Below are 18,224 nucleotides of genomic sequence, written 5' to 3'. Positions count from 1 at the left end.
TGACACATACTCACAAAATGTGATTTTAAGAGTAACAAAAAAGGGGACTTTTTAAGAATAGCTTTATATAGTGAAAGGGAGGCATCACTTTGGATATTTGTGAAGGATGTTTGACACAAATCTTATGCATTTCTGAAACAAAATTTGATACGCTCTGATGAAAAACCACATCCAATTAACAACAGAAAACATTGAAATTGTCTTGAAAAAGACTTCCATCTCTCTGGAAGTCAGATGTACTCTATTTTTGTCAAGAGGCACCAGCTGGGACTTCTCCAAATGTCCTGTTGCAGTGCTCGGAGAGATTCCACATGACTCTGTATAGGTTTAGCACTAAAAGGGAGCACTCCTCAAGTAAATGTTTGTCAAGCATTTGCCACTTCAATCCTCCAGAAAAAAAGAAATTAAAAAAAAAAAGGTGTCATTATTGAAATTGATTTCTGGAAGTGTTGAGGATCTCCTGCAAGGTGCTAGTGCTCCAGTTATTTTCAGTGAAACAGTCAATAGCAATATCACAAAGGATGTCAATGGGAATTAAGGATGAAAAGCACCTTGTAGTCATGATTTTCATCCTTGTGTGATATGAAGAAAGCACTCTTGACCATGACTGCAATAATCTGCATTTATTAAAAATGTTCCTTTGACCATCAGTCTGAACCATTACAGACCCCACTGAGGAAAAGGCAGAGATGCAGAAGCATCTGCAACATGAAGCATTTATCCTCATGTAGGGTTGTAATAATCCCCACTTCAAGGGAGAGAAAGAAAAGAACCTGAAATGCACAGATTGTGTAAGGGTCCCATTTAGGTAATCTGTACATGACAACCTCTTTCTCTGTAGCCTTCTATGATCTCTTGCTCTCAACAAGTATATTTAAAGGTTCATAGAGAAAAATGATGGTACTCCCAACAAACATGTGTGGAAGCTCTGTAAATTTAGAAATTTACTTTCTAATAAATTAACTGAAGCTCAAACCTTACCAAAATTAATTGGATACACAGTACATAGCACTTTTTTTTCATAATGACAGAAGTTAATGCTGAAACACAAGTTGTAAAAAGTCTCTCGAAGAACACTTCTATTTCATAATTAATCTCTAGAATTTGTTTTTAATCAATGGAACAGTCCTATAGGATGGTGCTATTTTTGGCCTGCAATTGATGCACTTGGTGTCTTGTGTCAAGGTATTCCTACCTCAGTTCCTCCTCATATTTAAAATTGGCAAAATGGCACCTAGCTGAGTTTAGCAAAAATTTTCTAAGTGCTAGTGGCTAAAACCAGCACAACTGTACTCCAAGAAACTTCTACTCCCTGAAACAGAACACAGAGTTGAAGAGGAGTGAAGATGAAAGCCAGAAGTGGACTTCAGCCAGCCCCAGAAGAGGGAAAGTCCAAAGGACTGATCCAGGTCCAGGCATCAGCAAAGGTTAATCTGATCTGTTGTTTTTGCCTAACTTACCAAATTTTGTTAGTTCATGAACCAAGAGGTGTCCTGTTTCTCATGCAGCAGCTCCATCTGCTGTCCAAAAGGAAAGGGTGGACTTTGCATTGGGACTACATTTACAGAATAAAAAAGGAAACTGATTTGAATAATTTGAAATATGTCTGGAAAATTTCTAAATGTTTCCCCAGTCAGTCCCCCTGCATAAACGGAACCAAGCGCCAGCCTTTACCTACCTGTGTAAACCAACTAACCAAAATGAAAGTATGAGAGGAAATAACAATCATATGAGTGTCAGGATTCTTCACTCACAGACCTTCAGAACTAGTCTTTTCACAGCAAACTCTGATTCTTCACTATCGGCAGTCATTTAGTGCTGTGCTGTCCAAAGGTACCCTGTTACCAAATCACACTGGTGAGGTACTGACTCACTTCACCCCACAATGCATGTGCCCAGGTATTCACAAACTACAAGGTGTTTACAGCTATTCTTACGAAATCAAGAACCACTTGTTACTTAGGAATGGTTTATTTGAGTTGGACAAACATAAATTTAAGGTTATTATTCTGAAGATCAATTCAATTCTTAAAAACAAAGTTCTGTTTCTTTTATGCAGTGCAGGGCCTTGAGGACTCAAACTTTCCACATTTTGCATTCCTTTACCAGGAACACTATGAAGAGTTCTGTCCGTAACAAAACAGTTGTGGCAAGACCATATGGACCCAGAGCTTGTAAATTCACTCAGACCTACTCTGAATCTTGTATAACTTAGTGATTCTTGGTCTATGTTTACAACTGCTCTGGCTCCAGAAGAGTTTGTTAGCTTGGGGGGTGTACCTCCAATATGGTACTTGCTGTAACTACTGAACTCTTCCAGTAACCCCCCCCCCCCCCAGTTTGTGGGCAGCATTGCAGGAGCTATTTAATAACCAGCCAGCTCATGATCTTTGGCTCACTGCTGGCCACAGGCGCAGTAGCTGACTTCCTGGGAATCATGGGGCGTACTACCCAGTGTGCCTTCATTACCTGAGTCACCTTGGTTATTCATTACACTCAGTATCTCAGCCCTTGATGCAATCAGCTTATTTTACATCGATGTGATTAGCTTCCTGGTTCCTCAGATTTTAGGGTGCACTTATTTTCACGTTTTTCTCCACTTCTATGGATACCAGTGCTTTTAAATTATGAAGTGAAACATGAGATTCTCACAAAACCGTTTTATTGTATAACCTACAGAGCAGATCTCCTTCCAGCCCTGCCTGCTCCGGCCCCAGCTCATCCTCCTGAGCCCTCCAGCGACCTGGTGCCTGGCTGGCAGTCCTGCGCCCAGCCGGGGAGCCACCCCAGCAGCAGAAAGCCATAGGCTTCGCCTGGGCTTAGAATTCCTTTTTGGGGTGGGTTAAAGAAAGAATAACCTCATGCTCTTGTCTTTTGGGATCTAATATGCCAACTCTTGATTTTAAAAAAGTAACATCAAAGACTTGTTTCAGACCATAATTACAGCTTTTAAGGTAAAATCTTGTTTTACTGAATCCACTGAGGGTTTTGCTGTGATTTTAGATCAGATATAGTTCAGTCATTGCTCCCTTTAATAGATTTAACAACAGGCATTCACAGGATGTGGACCAATGAGCCAAGTATACTGTAATGTTTTCACCCACATTGAAAATATTGTCACGTAATAGAATATTATTGCCCTAATTTCTTTTCTTTTTCATTCTTTCCTTTACAAGGTGTTTTTTTTAAGGTCTCCAAAATATTCTCAGTCACCAGCTTCCAGGTGTGATTCCCACATCCCATTTCTCTACCTGTCGACTCACAGTAAGTTGCTGCAGTGCCTAGCACAGATTGCACAGACACGATTTTACTAGTCACCTATGTCTTTTCTTTCAGATTCCCACGCAGTATTTTTTTTTATCTCATGTGGCACTGGAAAGCCAGCAAAACACTGCAGTGCATGGGATGCGCATTAAACATAACCACAGTTTTCTAGGTCAACTTTACTTCAGATGCTATTGTTTAAAAAACAAAAACAAAACCCCTGTGTTTATTTAGACTGTCCCTAAAAACCTACCATGCTGGAAATCACCAATGTTAAAATAACTTGGTTCCAAATAACTTTGGAACTGACCCTGTGTAGTTTCCATATCCTTGATGCTATGTCTGAAAGGGTTTGGGGTTTTTTTTGCCAGAAATGCTCATGTTTACTTCAGCAGTGGAGTGCTGTTAAAAGCACATTATAAATAATTGCAATATGAGAAACATCCATATTTTTTGAAGCAAAATCATTTGATCTAATTCATCAATGTATCACCTTCATCTGTGTAGAAAGACCCAATCCTATAAAGACTTCCTTATGCAAATTTATGGAAGTTTGAAGCAACAGTTCCCCAAGATAAGACAATTGTGGAATATAAGTATAATCCCCCAAACGTAAGGATTAATATTGAAAACGCCCAAGTGGGATGATGGCAAGTACGTTATATTGATTACTGATGAACTTAAAGTATTTCACAAGAAATAACGACGTAAGCCTATGGCGAGTGCTTAACAGTGACCTGCGGGCCCCGCCCGGCAGCCGGCTCACGCAGCACGTAGATGCTGCCTCGAGACTCGGTTATACAGCGGCTTATAAGGCTAAACCTATTCATACTGGTTAAAAAACAGAAAAAAGAAAAAGTATTCACCGCTAAAGCGTGAGACGCGGTTCACCCGAAGCCCACCTCCAGCCCCGTCGCAGCCCGGGCCCCTCCCCGCGGGCGCAGGGGCCCGGCTGGGGAGCGTCGCGCGCAGGCTCTATGGGCGGTGTGCAAAGAATCCAACAGGTGGCTCCGTGGCGCAATGGATAGCGCATTGGACTTCTAGAGGGTGAAGGGATTCAAAGGTTCCGGGTTCGAGTCCCGGCGGAGTCGCGTCTTTACTTTTTTCCCCACCCACCTTCCCCTCCCCTTTTGGCTGAAATCTTTTTACCCCCCTCTTCCGTCTCTTACCTCTCCGCTGGAGCAATCGCGTCGACCGACCTGGCGCTTCCCGGCGGCCGGCTCCCGTCAGCGAAGCTCTCCGGGCCCGCCTCCCGGCGTACCTGACGGAGAATGGGGAAGGCTGGGAGCGGGCGGAGACAACGGCACCAGCCTCCATCGAGCGTGGGAGTGGAGCAGCCGTCTCCACTAGAACCCCGCCGGGCCCCGGCGACATTAAGATGCTTCACCGCCAGCGAGAAAGGTGGAGGGCCGAGGACGGACGCCGCGGCGAGCGGGCGTTTGCCTCCAAGCGGGAGACGGGCTCTCCTCCTCCCCGTCCCGCCGTCTGCCCTCAGGCAACGACGGCCGTCCGCGCGCGGCCAGCACCCGCCGTCCGCGCGCGGCCGCTGCAGCCCTCCCCCGCAGGCAGGGGCCGGCAGGCGCAGGGAAGGGGGGCAGCCGTCCGACAGACAGACGTCCGACAGACAGCGGCCGGCTCCCCGCGCAACAAGTGTTTTAAAAATACATCCAAAACAAAAGCCACCAAGCAAACCCCTGCGACAGCAACAACCCCGGCAGATCTGCCAGGATCTGCAAACCAGCCCCCTGCGGCCGTTCGGCCTGCGGGGCAGCCCGGGGGAGGTAACTGCACCGGCGGTGCGGCTGTGTCTTCCCTGGGGGCGCTTCTGAGAGGGTCCACAAAGCACTGCTGGTTAAAGTTACCGTCAAGCAACAAAACAAGCCCGCAACACGCAGTAGACAAACCCGAAGCATTTAACACCTGCATTAGTATTTTCTTCCTAACCTACACATACCCGTAGAGAGCAGATAAAGAGCCATTTTAAGAACAGCAATCAAATAAAAAAAATTGGGTGGTAAACCACAAAACAGTAGCAGCACTAAACAAGCCTCCTTGATTTTGCTCAGGATTGAATAAATCATAAATTAATCTGATTCATCAATTTGTGCTTTTTTGATAAGTTATTTTTAATCCTGCGTGTGTGACTACAGCCTCTTTTTCAAACGATAATGTTTATTCAAAAGCAATAAAGGAAAAATCTACATAACTGAAATGAAACACACCATCAGGAACATTAACTGAGTGCCATCTAGCTATAAAATACAAACAGCCCTTTACAGAAACATCGAACTTTCTCAGAATTTGCAGATAAACAGCAAAACCAAAACCTCTCTACATTAACCCCATAAAAAGCAACTAAATCAAATGACAGAAAACAAAGCGTTCCTCCTTGTTCAGCCACCTCCAGCAACGCATTTCAGTCCAAATACTATTTCCCTTTCTACTTTATTTAAGGATAGCATCATAAAATTTGCTTAGTTCCCAGTGAAAAAAAATTTGAAGGCAAAGGCTTTTACATACACATTTGAATGATGCAGGCAATATTTACATCATCAATACTCTACAAATGCACAAGTTCATTAGGGGCTACAGTTCAGAAGAAATAGAGAAAATTGCAGGTTCAAGGAGCAGGGCACTTCCTTAAGAGCTGGGGACAGCTCTCCTGCGATACTGCTCTGTAACAGATTCTAACATGAACCCGGGCAGAACAGCATAGGGACACAATTCCACAAAATACTTGTATGAAGAGGGTTTTGAGGAAAATGTTGCACAGACAACATACTCGTAGTATTTCAGAATGCATTAAGAGAATTAGGAGGAAAAAATTCCAGAATTATAGCAAACAATATAAATTGGTCAGATGCTGCTTGCTACAAATTTATGGAGTAATTAAAAATAGAAAGTAATGTGAAAGCAAAGAGGCAGTGTAATAATCGGTAATAATCCTTCTATATGACTGGATATGAAGAACAACTTTTTTTGCAGCGAGGACAGCCAAGCAGTAGAGCTCCGAGAGATGCGCCATCTCCACCCCTGAAGGTTGTCAAGACCAGATTGTATAAAGCCCTAAGCAACCTGGTCTGAGCCTGCTTTGAGCAGGAGGCTGGGCAGGACAAGCTCTCATGGTCCCAACCTGCCTTACGGCAGGATGGCAGATCTCAGCTAGACTCACCCAGGTAGGCCCCTCTGATAAAGACAGGACTTTTTAAAAATTAAGAGATCAAAAATAGTTTTATCACATGGAAAATAGCAGTTATAAGAAGATACCTTCAGTTTTAAGGAGACTAAGTTGATTGCGGAGAGATTAAAGACCCCCAAAGAAGGAAAAAGGAAGAAGTACAATGAGAGCATGACAGAGAAAAGTAAGAAGTATTTGACTTCCGTTCCTAAACTAACCATGCCTGCTAGTGGCACCACACCAGCAACACCTCGGCCACTGTCAGCCTAATCCCCTTTCATTATAGCCTTTTGATTGCGACGTCTAGGAGATGGACTGTGAACTCAATGGGCTGTACAACCATTGGATAGTCTTTGCCCCAAGGGCAAGAAAAAGCAATACTGGCAAAACCAAGGGGAGCATAAAGAAACAGGAGAAAGGATATAATACTGTCCACACAAAACATTCCACTGACATCCAAAGCAACAATAGGTGCATATATAAAAAACCCAACATGGTATCTACTGCCCTTTAATCTCGGGGAAACTTTGTGTTAATAATAGTTTACATCAATAAAGGCAAAATTACAAATTAACACAAATATTTCTGACAGCCATTAAAAGAAAATATTACTTGCATTTATAAGCAAAGTTTCTCAAATGATGCTAGTGCTTCACAAATAATTTTTTTTATGTATTTGAGTATTTTCAGAGAAATCTGATGATCTGATAAACATGCAATCACATGGTGCATTTTTTTTTTTTACTCTCTTGCCAGCAATTTAAACCTTACGTCAATTTAATTGAAAGGTGGAGTCCAAAATAGTACCTGCCTGTGCTTTTATGAAAATTAGTGGAGAAGAAAAGGTACACTTAATTAGTGCCTTAACTAAAAGAGGCTGAAGCACAAGCTCAGGCAATAGCTGACTGGCAAGCCAGCAACCACAACCCACAAGCACTACCCTGCAGCCCAGCGAACATTGTCCAGGACATCTCACCTCTTGTTCACACAGAAGAACTGCTGGGCACAGTGTGTGGCAGAACAGAAGCCATTAGAAAAATAAAAGGAAGGGAAAGGATACAGAACAGAAAACAAATCCCTCACTAGCTGTGTTGTACATGAAGTAACTTCTGTAACTAGCTGTTGAGCAGCCTGAGCAACAGACATTGAGTTGTTGCTTGCTGTGTAACACTGAAACTTGCATTTCTCATTTAAGGTCTTTCAGAGTTGTACATTGCTTTTCCAAAGTTGCACTTGAACATCCCAGGATGCAAGAGAATGACAACTACTGTGGTGCCTTGTTTTCTCAGTGTTCAGTATTAACGTCTCATCCAGAGAACAAGACACCATAGTTGGTTTTATTGGCTTTTTTATCACTTACAGAGAATCGAGGTATAAGCATACATACAATTGTATCAGAATAGCATCTGCATGTTAGCTGAGACTTGGGGACTGATGGTTCTACTTGTATGTGGTTTGATACTTCTCAATGAGTTCACTTTACTTTGCGTACCATTCATCTCCAGGCATGAAGACTTTTTAAGGAATCTACATCCCCATCTGTCTCTGGTAGCAAAACATTATGGTGAACTTCAGAATATAAAAAAACCCAAAGGATCAGGGGAAAATCTCTTTCAAGCTTCAGCTGGTGATCAATATAAACTACGATGCTCATTTAATTTTAGTTATTTCCAGCACAAATAGCTAATCCTTAAAAAAACAACTACTTTTCATTCTCAGTAGTAGAAAATTTCATGCTTAAACATTAGTCAAGAGCATACTTGTTTCAAGATCTGCAACCTTTAAAATTCAGTGTTTGTATAATAAGAAAACAATCAACACCACTGGTCCTCTGATAATCACCTCTAAATCTTTCTCACCCAAACCACCTAAGACAATGTAGTGTCAGGTTTATTTCTTTTATTATCCGTCTTTTCTCATACCTAAGGGCCGTAACTGAGTTACACTAATTGTAACACCAATATAATAACCAGGTCATTAAAAAACAACCAAACACTACCACAGTTCTGACAATCACAGGTCATGAACTGCCACTGAAGGAGAACTGAGCTGGTGCCATTGCTCGTTCTATAATGGTAGCAGAGGCCTTCCAAACTCGCTCTATTAATTTACCTGAAGAACTATTCCAAGTCAGCTACCAGACCACAATCTGCACACTACACCCTAGATAATGGACCCCACTGTCAAGTTATTTTCAGAAACATCATTAGACAATTACCAAAATTTTTACAATTAATAAAAGCAACAGATGACTGAATGATAAAATTTTTATATAATGACTTATTCGCATATCTATTAAACATGTAACATATATCTTATTTATTACTTGTTTATATTTATTTATAAATTATACGTAATTTATATTACATGTATGTGTGTATATATATGTATATGTGTGCATGTGTATATATATGAATGTATATGTGCATATGCTAATTCCAGAACATTCTCAATCCTATTATGGCCAGTGCTGAAATAAGCTTTTCACAACCAAACTATTTCTCAATACCTTCTATTACAGAATTGGCCAGCAGCACCTCTGACAAGTCATGGAAAAATTTGTTCTGGCACATAACGGGTGCCAAAGTGAATCACACACATAACTTTAAACTGAATTTACCAATTCATTGATATGAAGACTGAAGCCTGAAAAGACCACAATCCATGAAGTTGGATTTTGTGCTCAGATTTAACAATATGCTTTCATATAATTATCTTTTTATATAAACATTTAAATAAAAATTAATTTTTAAATCTAAATGAATTTAAATTTAGATAACTGATAATTTGATAATGCTCCCTACCAAATTCTCACTGTAGAAAATTCCCTAAACCTCAATTTGCACACGACCTGCAATCTTAAAGAAAAAAACACCACAACCAAAGCATTCTGTAAAAAGTTTTATAACAAATAAGTTGTTCCAGCTTGTTATTTTTCTTCAAGTCTTAATTGTGAAATTTCTTCTTCTTCCGATTCCTCTTCCCTGCTGCAAAAGCTGCTTTTTCACTCATGATCTCCTGATACTTCTTTTTATTATATCTGAACAAAATAGATAATTTGCTTTTAAGCACCAAAAACCAAAATTCAGGAAAAGATAACATGGAAAGTACTCTACATATGTAATTTGCCAGACTGAGTTCTCTGATGTTTTCAGAGTCAAATTTCTTTAATTTTATACACTTATGCATAAGTAAAGGGAAATCAACACTTGGATTAATGATAAATGCAGGTAAATTTGTTCTGGAAGTAAATTTGACTGAAGAATCATTAAATTTTGGCATAATCAGGGTATGGTTCATTGTGTATGCTATCACATTTTGGACAGTTTGCTAAAACACTGTTACTGCTCACAGCGGGAAGACTCATCAATTTTGACAATACTATGGACAAATTATACCCATTTTTATACTCAAGATAATCAACCTTACTCTACTCAAGACTGGAGATGAGATAACACTGAACAATGAACAGGATATACTTCCTGAATATGAGTTGCTAAGTCCTTTAATACATATTCTTATGTACCTGTACCAATTACCACAACGGATCACTGCACACTGAGCAGTATTGAGGCTTTTAATTGTGACACTGAAACCTGACAAATATCTGCACTAATGCTAAAGTATCTAGTTAAAGCCCTTAATTAGCCACAATGTAAATTAACTGATCAAATTTCAAAGACATTAATTTTTAAAAATAGTTTCTAATAAATAACCTTATAAATCAGGTCAAGCCAGAAAACTAGTTAAGAAATAGCTACACTAACTTGCCTTCCCAACATTATTAATTAATTTACAAACCTGACAACATTAATGTTATAATCCCAAATCATGTACTACTTCCAAGAAAACACGTCATTATGTGAAAAAAGAAGTGCAGATTAACATCATGGCAATAAATAATATTAAAATAGATCAACTAAGGGATCTACTCCAAAAACTGTAGGTTAGACAGACATTAATCCAATCATATTCTTCAAGTAAGACTTCTAGTGCAATTTTGACTCCTATGATAGGTGGCAGACTGACATGACTGAAATGAAATCACATCAACTTTCACAGAATTACAGTCAGCACTCTTCTATCAATTATGACAAGAAAAATTATTCAGTCTTTAAACAACAAAAAGAAGTGCATGCATACGCAAAAATTACTCATTCAGAGCCCTTGGTTTTTGGTGTAAGCCTGTGCAGACACTTATTTTAGAAGTGAACCACAATAGGGCTGTTATGTTATTTCTTCAACACTGATGTTATTTTAAGAGTAGCTGCCAATAGCGATGACGCGAGTTGGATAAAACTCTTTTATGAAGATAAAAAATATGCTGTCTCAGTCTAATTATCCCCAGTCTCTTAGATCTTCTCAATGGCAGTGCTGCTGAAGTGCTAAAACAGACTAAAAAGTTTTCTTTGAAGTATAAAAAAAAACATATAAGCTGAATAAAAACCACAAAGAAGTTATATAGTTAAAAATACCCCTCTCTTACATAGGATATTGGAATTACAAAAGTGTTTTTTACCTTCTAAACTCTGAATCCGCAAGCAGCTCTTCAACAATTGTTCTCTTCCTTTGTTTCTTAGGGATTCGACTATGGTAAAAGTCTATGGGAGAATCAACCACAGTTCCAACCTAGAAAACAGAAATGAAAACATTCTTACTGTACAGCAAGATGTTGATTATTTTGCCCCCCCCCCTTTTTTTTAAATCCTCAGCGACAAATGTAAAGACACCTACAGAGAAGGTCAGAATGGTATTGTAAGAAAGTGCAAAATATCAAAAGAATTAACCAATGTTTTGTATGCAGAGTCACTTTTTGTCAAATTGTTTAGTGCACAGAGGAGGGCCTGAACTTTAAGACTGTACAGTTTTCAACACTGGACTGCTGCATCAACACTTGTATTCATGAAAAAAAAATCCAGTTCTTAACTTTTAAATGTTTTCCCAAGGAGGGAAAGGAAACCCTTATGACAATCTTAACTCTTTCCTGTCTCTGTCATTGTGGTGGTTTTGCTAGATGCCTACACAGCAGTTAATCCAGCTCTAATACAAGGGCTTCATCCTGGTATGCATCACATGTTTTTCCAACCAGCACATTAGCCAGTTCTGATGACTCAGGGTAGTAGTGGAGATACATAGAGTAGATGTTTCACATAGTGAAAACAGACTTGTGCAGATCTCATTATGTGGAACACTTCCGTCTAAGTTTTTCTATGCCCAGAAATGTCAAAACATACAAGACCCACCCTTTAGAGTGAAGTGGTAATATTTTGAGAAATGAAAACAATTTCCTCAAGCATGCTAACTATTCAAACAGGCAGAAGTAGATGGAAGCCTGTTTCTATAGTTTCTGCAGTAATTATTTTCTTTATGCAAACCACTTCAAAGCTGAGAGTTACAGCAGCAGAAATTCTAGCTGATCACAAAGCTAGCTGTCTCCATTCAAACTGTATTAGCTAGTAAGAAAATAAATGCTAATTACTTTCTATACACTTGTTTAAAAAGGCTAATACTTTAAAAAAGCAGTGAAAATCTAGTCCACTGAGGGTTCAGAATATGGGTTAAGTCAGATATTTGTTCAGTTCTATGAGATCAGCTGAAATTAAAAAACCCCACCATATACACATATGTAATACAGAGTTAAGCAGTTGTAAACTGCAGCCAAGTAATCAAAATACTTTAATAATTAAGCTATGACATTAAATCAACATAGAGGCTACCTACAAAATAGGCAGGGAATAAGAATAGCTGTTCAAAACTTCAGCAGTACAATGCCACCTTCTGCTGCTTCCTTACCTGGAAGTATTTGGGTAGACCATCTCTATCATTCTTCTTATAAAAATGCTTAGGGTCCAACGAAGCTCTCATCTTCAAAACTTTAAGATCATTTTTCAGTTCACTTGTGATTTCTGGGGCTTTCATACCAAACCAACCGTCACCTGTTGTTTTCTCTCGCTCTGCCTAGGATGCAATATCAAGAATAATAAATTTGCATTCAGCAATTAGGACAGGCTAGAGCAGGGAACTCTCCCCTCCAAAAGATGGATAAAGCATTTAGAACATAACCCTGTACCTTTAAGAAGCATATTTTATGACCCTTATTATAAGAAGGTCATCAGCACTGTATTAATGACAGATTTGTACTATCTGAGCACATTATCTTTCACTTCACTGTCCTGGTGACTAGAAGAATGGGTTTTCTCAGGATGGCTCAAGGAAGACACTAAATTGCAGTTCATCACTCCACTTCCAGTAAGTCTTGCATAAGCACACAGTTCCAGCATGGGGCTTTCTATCAAAGCTTGTTTTTGTTATTTGAGGCATTATCAGCTCTTCACTTACCCTGCGCTGTTTCTTTAGCTGGTGAAGCGATTCCCTGAAGGGTGGGACACACTCCTTTTTTTCAAAATCTGGAGTTATTATACTCTTCTGCAAGAGCTGTAAGAATTTTTTTTTAACATTAGACAGTCATCTCACCGATACAAATTCTACTGCTTTACTGCATTTACAGAACCTACTAAAGGAATCATGCAGAATCTAAGCAAGCATTGTAAGACAATACTTGAGCTTCTTCTATCCACAACGAAAGTAGTAGGGCTCTTTAAAAGAGAACCCTGGCCAACAACAGAAAGCAGTTGGCTAGCTCTGGAAGAAGCAAGATAGCAAATGCTCTAGAATAAAGAGAGCTATCATGGATGAGCCTAAGAAAACAGTCTCAATGAAAATAACACATTCCTTTTATCTCAAAAGGTGCTTTTGAAATAAAACTGCTAATTCTGTATTAGGGAGAGTACAGACCTTTATTTACTGAAATTCATTCTTGCTATGGACTAAATATCTTGTTAGCAGACCTTCAGCTCATGTACCATTAGGCAAAACTGCAGGCATAATCAACTTTGTTTTATTTTACAAGATAACACTGGTATTTGCACTGCTTTTCAGTTTCTGAAGTATCACGTATATTTAAATTCTTGCATTAAAACCAAACGTCAATCTTTAGCCAAAAAAAAAAAGCAAGCTCTCAGCAAACTGTAAAACAGAATACTTTTTAAAAACAAGTAAACCAACCTTACTCGATTAACATCTTTGTATTACTGTAGTCACAGGTAACTACAGAATTGTAAAGACATTACCTGGTCCTTCTTTTTCTCCTTCAGTTGCTTAATTACACTTGATCTAGGCTTCTGGTTTTTTGCATCAAAACTAATATATAAACCTCCAAGCTTCTTGATATTCAAACCAGGGTCTATGCTGCTGGAAAGATGTAAACTAGAAGAGAAATAGTTAATGATTAGAATATTGTAACAAGCATGCAGCTAAACCTTCTACTGTCCTCTGAGAAAGATAAACAGAAAAAATATTTTTCTTATTCTTCCCACTTAGGTCAGTTCCGCAATGATTTTAAGTCTCGGTATCTAGAAGAAATACATAATTTAGAGGTGACAGAAGATGAAGGGGGGGAAAAAAAAAATCAGGTCATTATATGAAGTGAGAGTTTACAAAAGAACAATACCTGTGGAATCACTTCTACAAATCTTTCATATTAACTCTAATGCTGTACTCTTATCTTAGATATTACTATCTTCTATGAAATTGGATTCCGAATTCGCTTAACCTTGCCAAAAGAACTCATGACCAGCATCCTCCTCCTATACATTGAGAAGCTTGCTAGCTAAAGAGAAAAAAAAACAACCATAAAAGCACAAGCTTATGGGTGGTAAAAATATTGTCAGCTCTTAGTGAAAAGTATGAAAAGTACAAAGAAGCTAGAATTCGTTGTACAAAGTTTAAGTCCTTGTCTGTATAACTACTAGGAATAAGGTTACTAAACATACCAAAGCTAGTGTGTTTCATGTTTTGTCATTACTTCATTCAGGCAGCCAAAGGAATGTATCTGCAAACAGTGTACTATGACTGACTCAAAAGGAGGTTTTTGATTACAATAATGCTTTAAAGCTATACAGTATTATGGAAAAATATAGCAGTATCTATAGAGGTACAACAGATATTTATTGTAGCTTGAACGCTTATTAATATAAGCCCTTTAAAACTTTCTATTAAACTGTGACTAATCTTCTACAATGTCTTTACACTGAATGTTTGGCTAAGTTTTTGTAAGACTTCTGGCCTACCTGAAGGGTTTTAGAAGATTAAGACTTATTTATCCAACCTAAACAGAGTATTACGCTTTAAACATATGAAGCATATAAAGGGATTTTAGCATCAGTTAGACTACAAGAGCTCAAGAGGTCCCATCCAACCTAAAGTATTCTATGATTCTATGCTGAGCTTATTTCACTTGAAATGTCACCATCCCACACCACAACAAGAACCGAAAACATAAAAGTATATGTGACTGTTTAGGATTAAAAAGCATGATCTAATTGGACAACGTGTAAAGATTTACTGGACTTTTTGTTATTTAAATTCAAACTAAAAAAATAAGTAAATCAACAATTAAGAAAACTGTGACCTGAATAAGCAATTAAGTCAGCCTGACCAGTTTAACCCAGTTTCACATTCTGTTTTTTAAGCCAAACATGTACAAGGCCTCCAGATGCCTAAATATTTCAGAGTTCTGTTCTGCTGTATATAAAACCAAAAAGCGCCAAACTCTGAATTTATGGACTATATTGGTATTTTATAATCTGTGCAACCCCGCTTTCCGCATCAATATGACTTACGTGATGAGACTACTCCCTCATTTATTCCACGTCATTTAGCACTTAATGTATATATCTTATGCACATGCTTGAATGCAATGCAGATTCTTTAGTTATTCCCAAGAAGATACTTACACGTCAATCTTATTTTTCAACAAATCATCATCTTCATCTTTCTCATCTTCATCTATGAATTCCTCTTCAGCCTCTTCCAGATCTGAGGATTCTTCACCTTTTTCACTTCTTTCGTGCTTACTTTCAGCATCGCTATCCTGGTCTACCTGATCTAGGTAATACTTTTGGCTGGAACTCATGCCAGGCTCAGTATCAATTACAAAAAGCCCTTCAGCATGCAGTGAACTCTTTTTTGAAGATTTGTTGGGGTAAGGAGTCATCTCATCTGCCTCTTTGTAACACACATTCTCTTCACCTGTATCTACATCCTCAACATCACTATTTTCAGATTCATCACTTTCATCTTTGCTCAGCAACAATGCAACAGAATCATTTCCACTGCTTGATCTTTTGCTGCTGGGGGATACAGACTCAGCATATTCTCCTGTTTGGTCTTCACTACTGTCCACACCGCCTTCAAGCATCCTGCATCTACCAGCGCTATCAGTTCTTCGTGCAACATCTATGTCCTTTTGTGGGCTGCTCGTTGCACTAGCTTGCTTACCCTTTCTTAATTTATCAGCATGGGTGAAAGACTGCTGTGCACCTGCCTCAGCATCTGCTATGTTGCATTCTGAATTTCTTTTACTTTCATTTGGTGTTATTTGCTCTCGGGATTCTAAAACTTGTTTGGGACTCATGCAATAAGACAAAGATAGATCCATACGCTCTGATTTCCCCTCCCTCACAAGTATTTTACTGTCTTCTTGTATTTGGCCACATGCTTCCTCTGAATCATCTACCCCAACAGACTGTGTATTTTGTACTGGTTTTTTTCCAGGCAATTCAGTGTCACTTAGCTTCATTTTTGTAAGACTGGTGGGTGTCACATCATTCAAAACCTCTTCTTTCACATCTTCACTCTGGGTTCTACTGGCAGATTTGGAAGAACATTTGCTTTTAGGTGAACTGGGTTCTTTATTATCCTCAGTGACAGAGGAAGCATGTTCTGTGTCAGAGACAAGTTCTGCAGGTGGTCTAGAATCAGAAATTATTACTGGCTCAGATTTAACGGTGTCCTCAATTAAATTCTCATCTTCCGAAACAATTCTGTTTACTTGCTCAGTCTGCTTGGTATTTTCTGCTCGTGATTTCATTTGCATGCTCCTAGTAATTCGTTTGGTAATGATGGATGGTTCCGCATGTGAACTTAAGCAGCATAACTCTGCATCAGAAATATCGTCACTCTGGCCTTCATGAACTCTATCTGGCTGCAATTTCCTTTTGCTCTGCCTGCTTCTTGTAGTTCTGGTAACATTAGGCATCTGGACACCAGAAACAGCAAAGGAACAAGACTCAGCTTCAGAGGTATCATCTTCATCCACAGTCGTGCTTAACTTATTTAGGAAAGCTGTCTTGTCGTGTCTTTTTTTGTCAGGAGAATCTGGTTGATAAGGAACTACAATTTGTCGTCTTCTTGTTACTCTTACAAACAAAGGTGTCTGAAAACCAGACACAGCAGAACAGTTTGATTCTGCTTCTGACACGTCCCCATCAGCTTGTGGTTCAGCAGCTGATTGCGCTGAACGAACAGTTGTGTTCTCATTTCTAGTAATTTGCCTCTCTAAGCTATCACTGACATCTGACTTTGTTTCTGCATGTTCCACCTCTTCAAACTGAGATTCCTGAATTACCTCTGGCTTACAAATTGATTTAGTTCTTCTTCTAGTCATCCTCATAGACACAGGAGTACTAATTTCAGCCGACGTCATCTAGAAAAGGAGTAAGAAAAAAAAGCATGCTATCGATAGATAAAATAACCCTATAAAAAGGACGTGATACCGATCACTAACAATCTTTTTAAACAAATCTACTCAAGCTGACAACGTATTACATGTCTCTGTGTAGCTCTATCTATGTGGAAGTGTTAACAAACCATCCCTTGCTTATCTGTTTGTCTACTGTCTTTTGATCGAGGCAGAAGAGAGAAGAAACATGCACATCCGTTAAGAAATATAAACAAACACATTAAGAAATCTTCTAATTCTAAAAAGTTCTGGCAAGCTGTCATGGGCAGCAAATCCAGAACCAATGTTCAGAAACATGCAACGATTTGCTCAACCATAAAGCACTGAAGCCTAGCAACTGGCAGACTGTGCCCCAAAATGGTCTCTCCATAACAACTTCAGGAGTTTTAGGAACAGACTAGCCTCACAACTGCAACGCTAGGTATCATCTGCAAGTCACCTGGAAGGCAATTCAAAATTTTGGAAAGAAAAAACGCTCCGCAACCGCAGGATACTCCCAAAACACAGGACCATGTTGGATCAACGTAAACCATGCTACCTAAACGATCGGTATTTACGCAAGTGTTAGCACCTCTAGTGGAAAAAACACAGAGGAACGCCAGAATAACCGCGGTGCAAAAAGAAAAAAAAAAAAAAAAAAGCCACCCTAACCTTTAACTCGCAACGTTCAGTAGTTTAACAACCCACAACGGCTGCCAGTCCCGACAGGGGGGCTGGGCCGGCTGCGGCAGGGCGCCGCTGCGGCACCGGCGGGGCGGCACGCGGGCACACTGCTGCCCCCGCCCCGCCGCCGCTCGCTGCCGCCAGCCCGGGCCTCGCATCCGCCTCCACCGAGCCCCACGGAGCCAGTGGGCTCCACCGCCCGCCCGCTGCGGACACCGGGGCCCTCATGTCGAGACCGCGTGCGTGGAGGAAGATGGCTGCCGCAGCCCCGCACGGCGGGTGGCGTCCGACTGCCCGCGCTCCCGAGCCCCCTCACCTCTGGCTCGTCGGCGGGCTGGGGCCCAGAGGGGCTGCCGCTGCCTCCTCCGGCCCGCGCCCCCGCCTCCCTGCGCCGCGCCGCCACCCGCCTGGTGGCCACCATCTTGTCGGCCGCGCCGTGCCCGCCCCTTCCGCCCGCCCTTCCGGCGGCGCTGGGCCGGGCAGGGCAGGGGGCGGGGGCGCAGCCGCCTCCACCCCGCCCCGCGCGGGAGGGGAGGG

At 40.3% G+C, this 18,224-nt stretch overlaps 1 protein-coding gene and 1 non-coding gene across 2 annotated transcripts; one reads left to right on the top strand and one right to left on the bottom strand.

The window, feature by feature from the left end:
• The first annotated feature begins 4,270 nt into the window (after nt 1-4,270).
• TRNAR-UCU (transfer RNA arginine (anticodon UCU)) lies at nt 4,271-4,355 on the top strand. The gene is given in 2 exon segments: nt 4,271-4,307; nt 4,320-4,355. It is a non-coding gene; the product is annotated as a tRNA-Arg (tRNA).
• A 4,878-nt stretch (nt 4,356-9,233) lies between these two features.
• Nucleotides 9,234-18,146, bottom strand: DNTTIP2 (deoxynucleotidyltransferase terminal interacting protein 2). Its single transcript, XM_059821828.1, has 7 exons — nt 18,004-18,146; nt 15,238-16,988; nt 13,573-13,708; nt 12,782-12,877; nt 12,236-12,400; nt 10,962-11,071; nt 9,234-9,482 (listed from the first exon to the last, which is right to left on the bottom strand). The coding sequence occupies exons 1-7, from the start codon at nt 18,106-18,108 to the stop codon at nt 9,389-9,391; spliced, it is 2,457 nt and encodes an 818-aa protein (XP_059677811.1). The 5' UTR covers nt 18,109-18,146; the 3' UTR covers nt 9,234-9,388.
• Nucleotides 18,147-18,224: the final 78 nt, after the last annotated feature.

This window comes from Gavia stellata, chromosome 10 (genome assembly GCF_030936135.1).
Source record: "Gavia stellata isolate bGavSte3 chromosome 10, bGavSte3.hap2, whole genome shotgun sequence".
Lineage (NCBI taxonomy): Eukaryota > Metazoa > Chordata > Aves > Gaviiformes > Gaviidae > Gavia > Gavia stellata.
The sequence above is the reverse complement of the archived record's forward strand: the minus strand, read 5'-3'. Positions and strand labels throughout refer to the sequence as shown.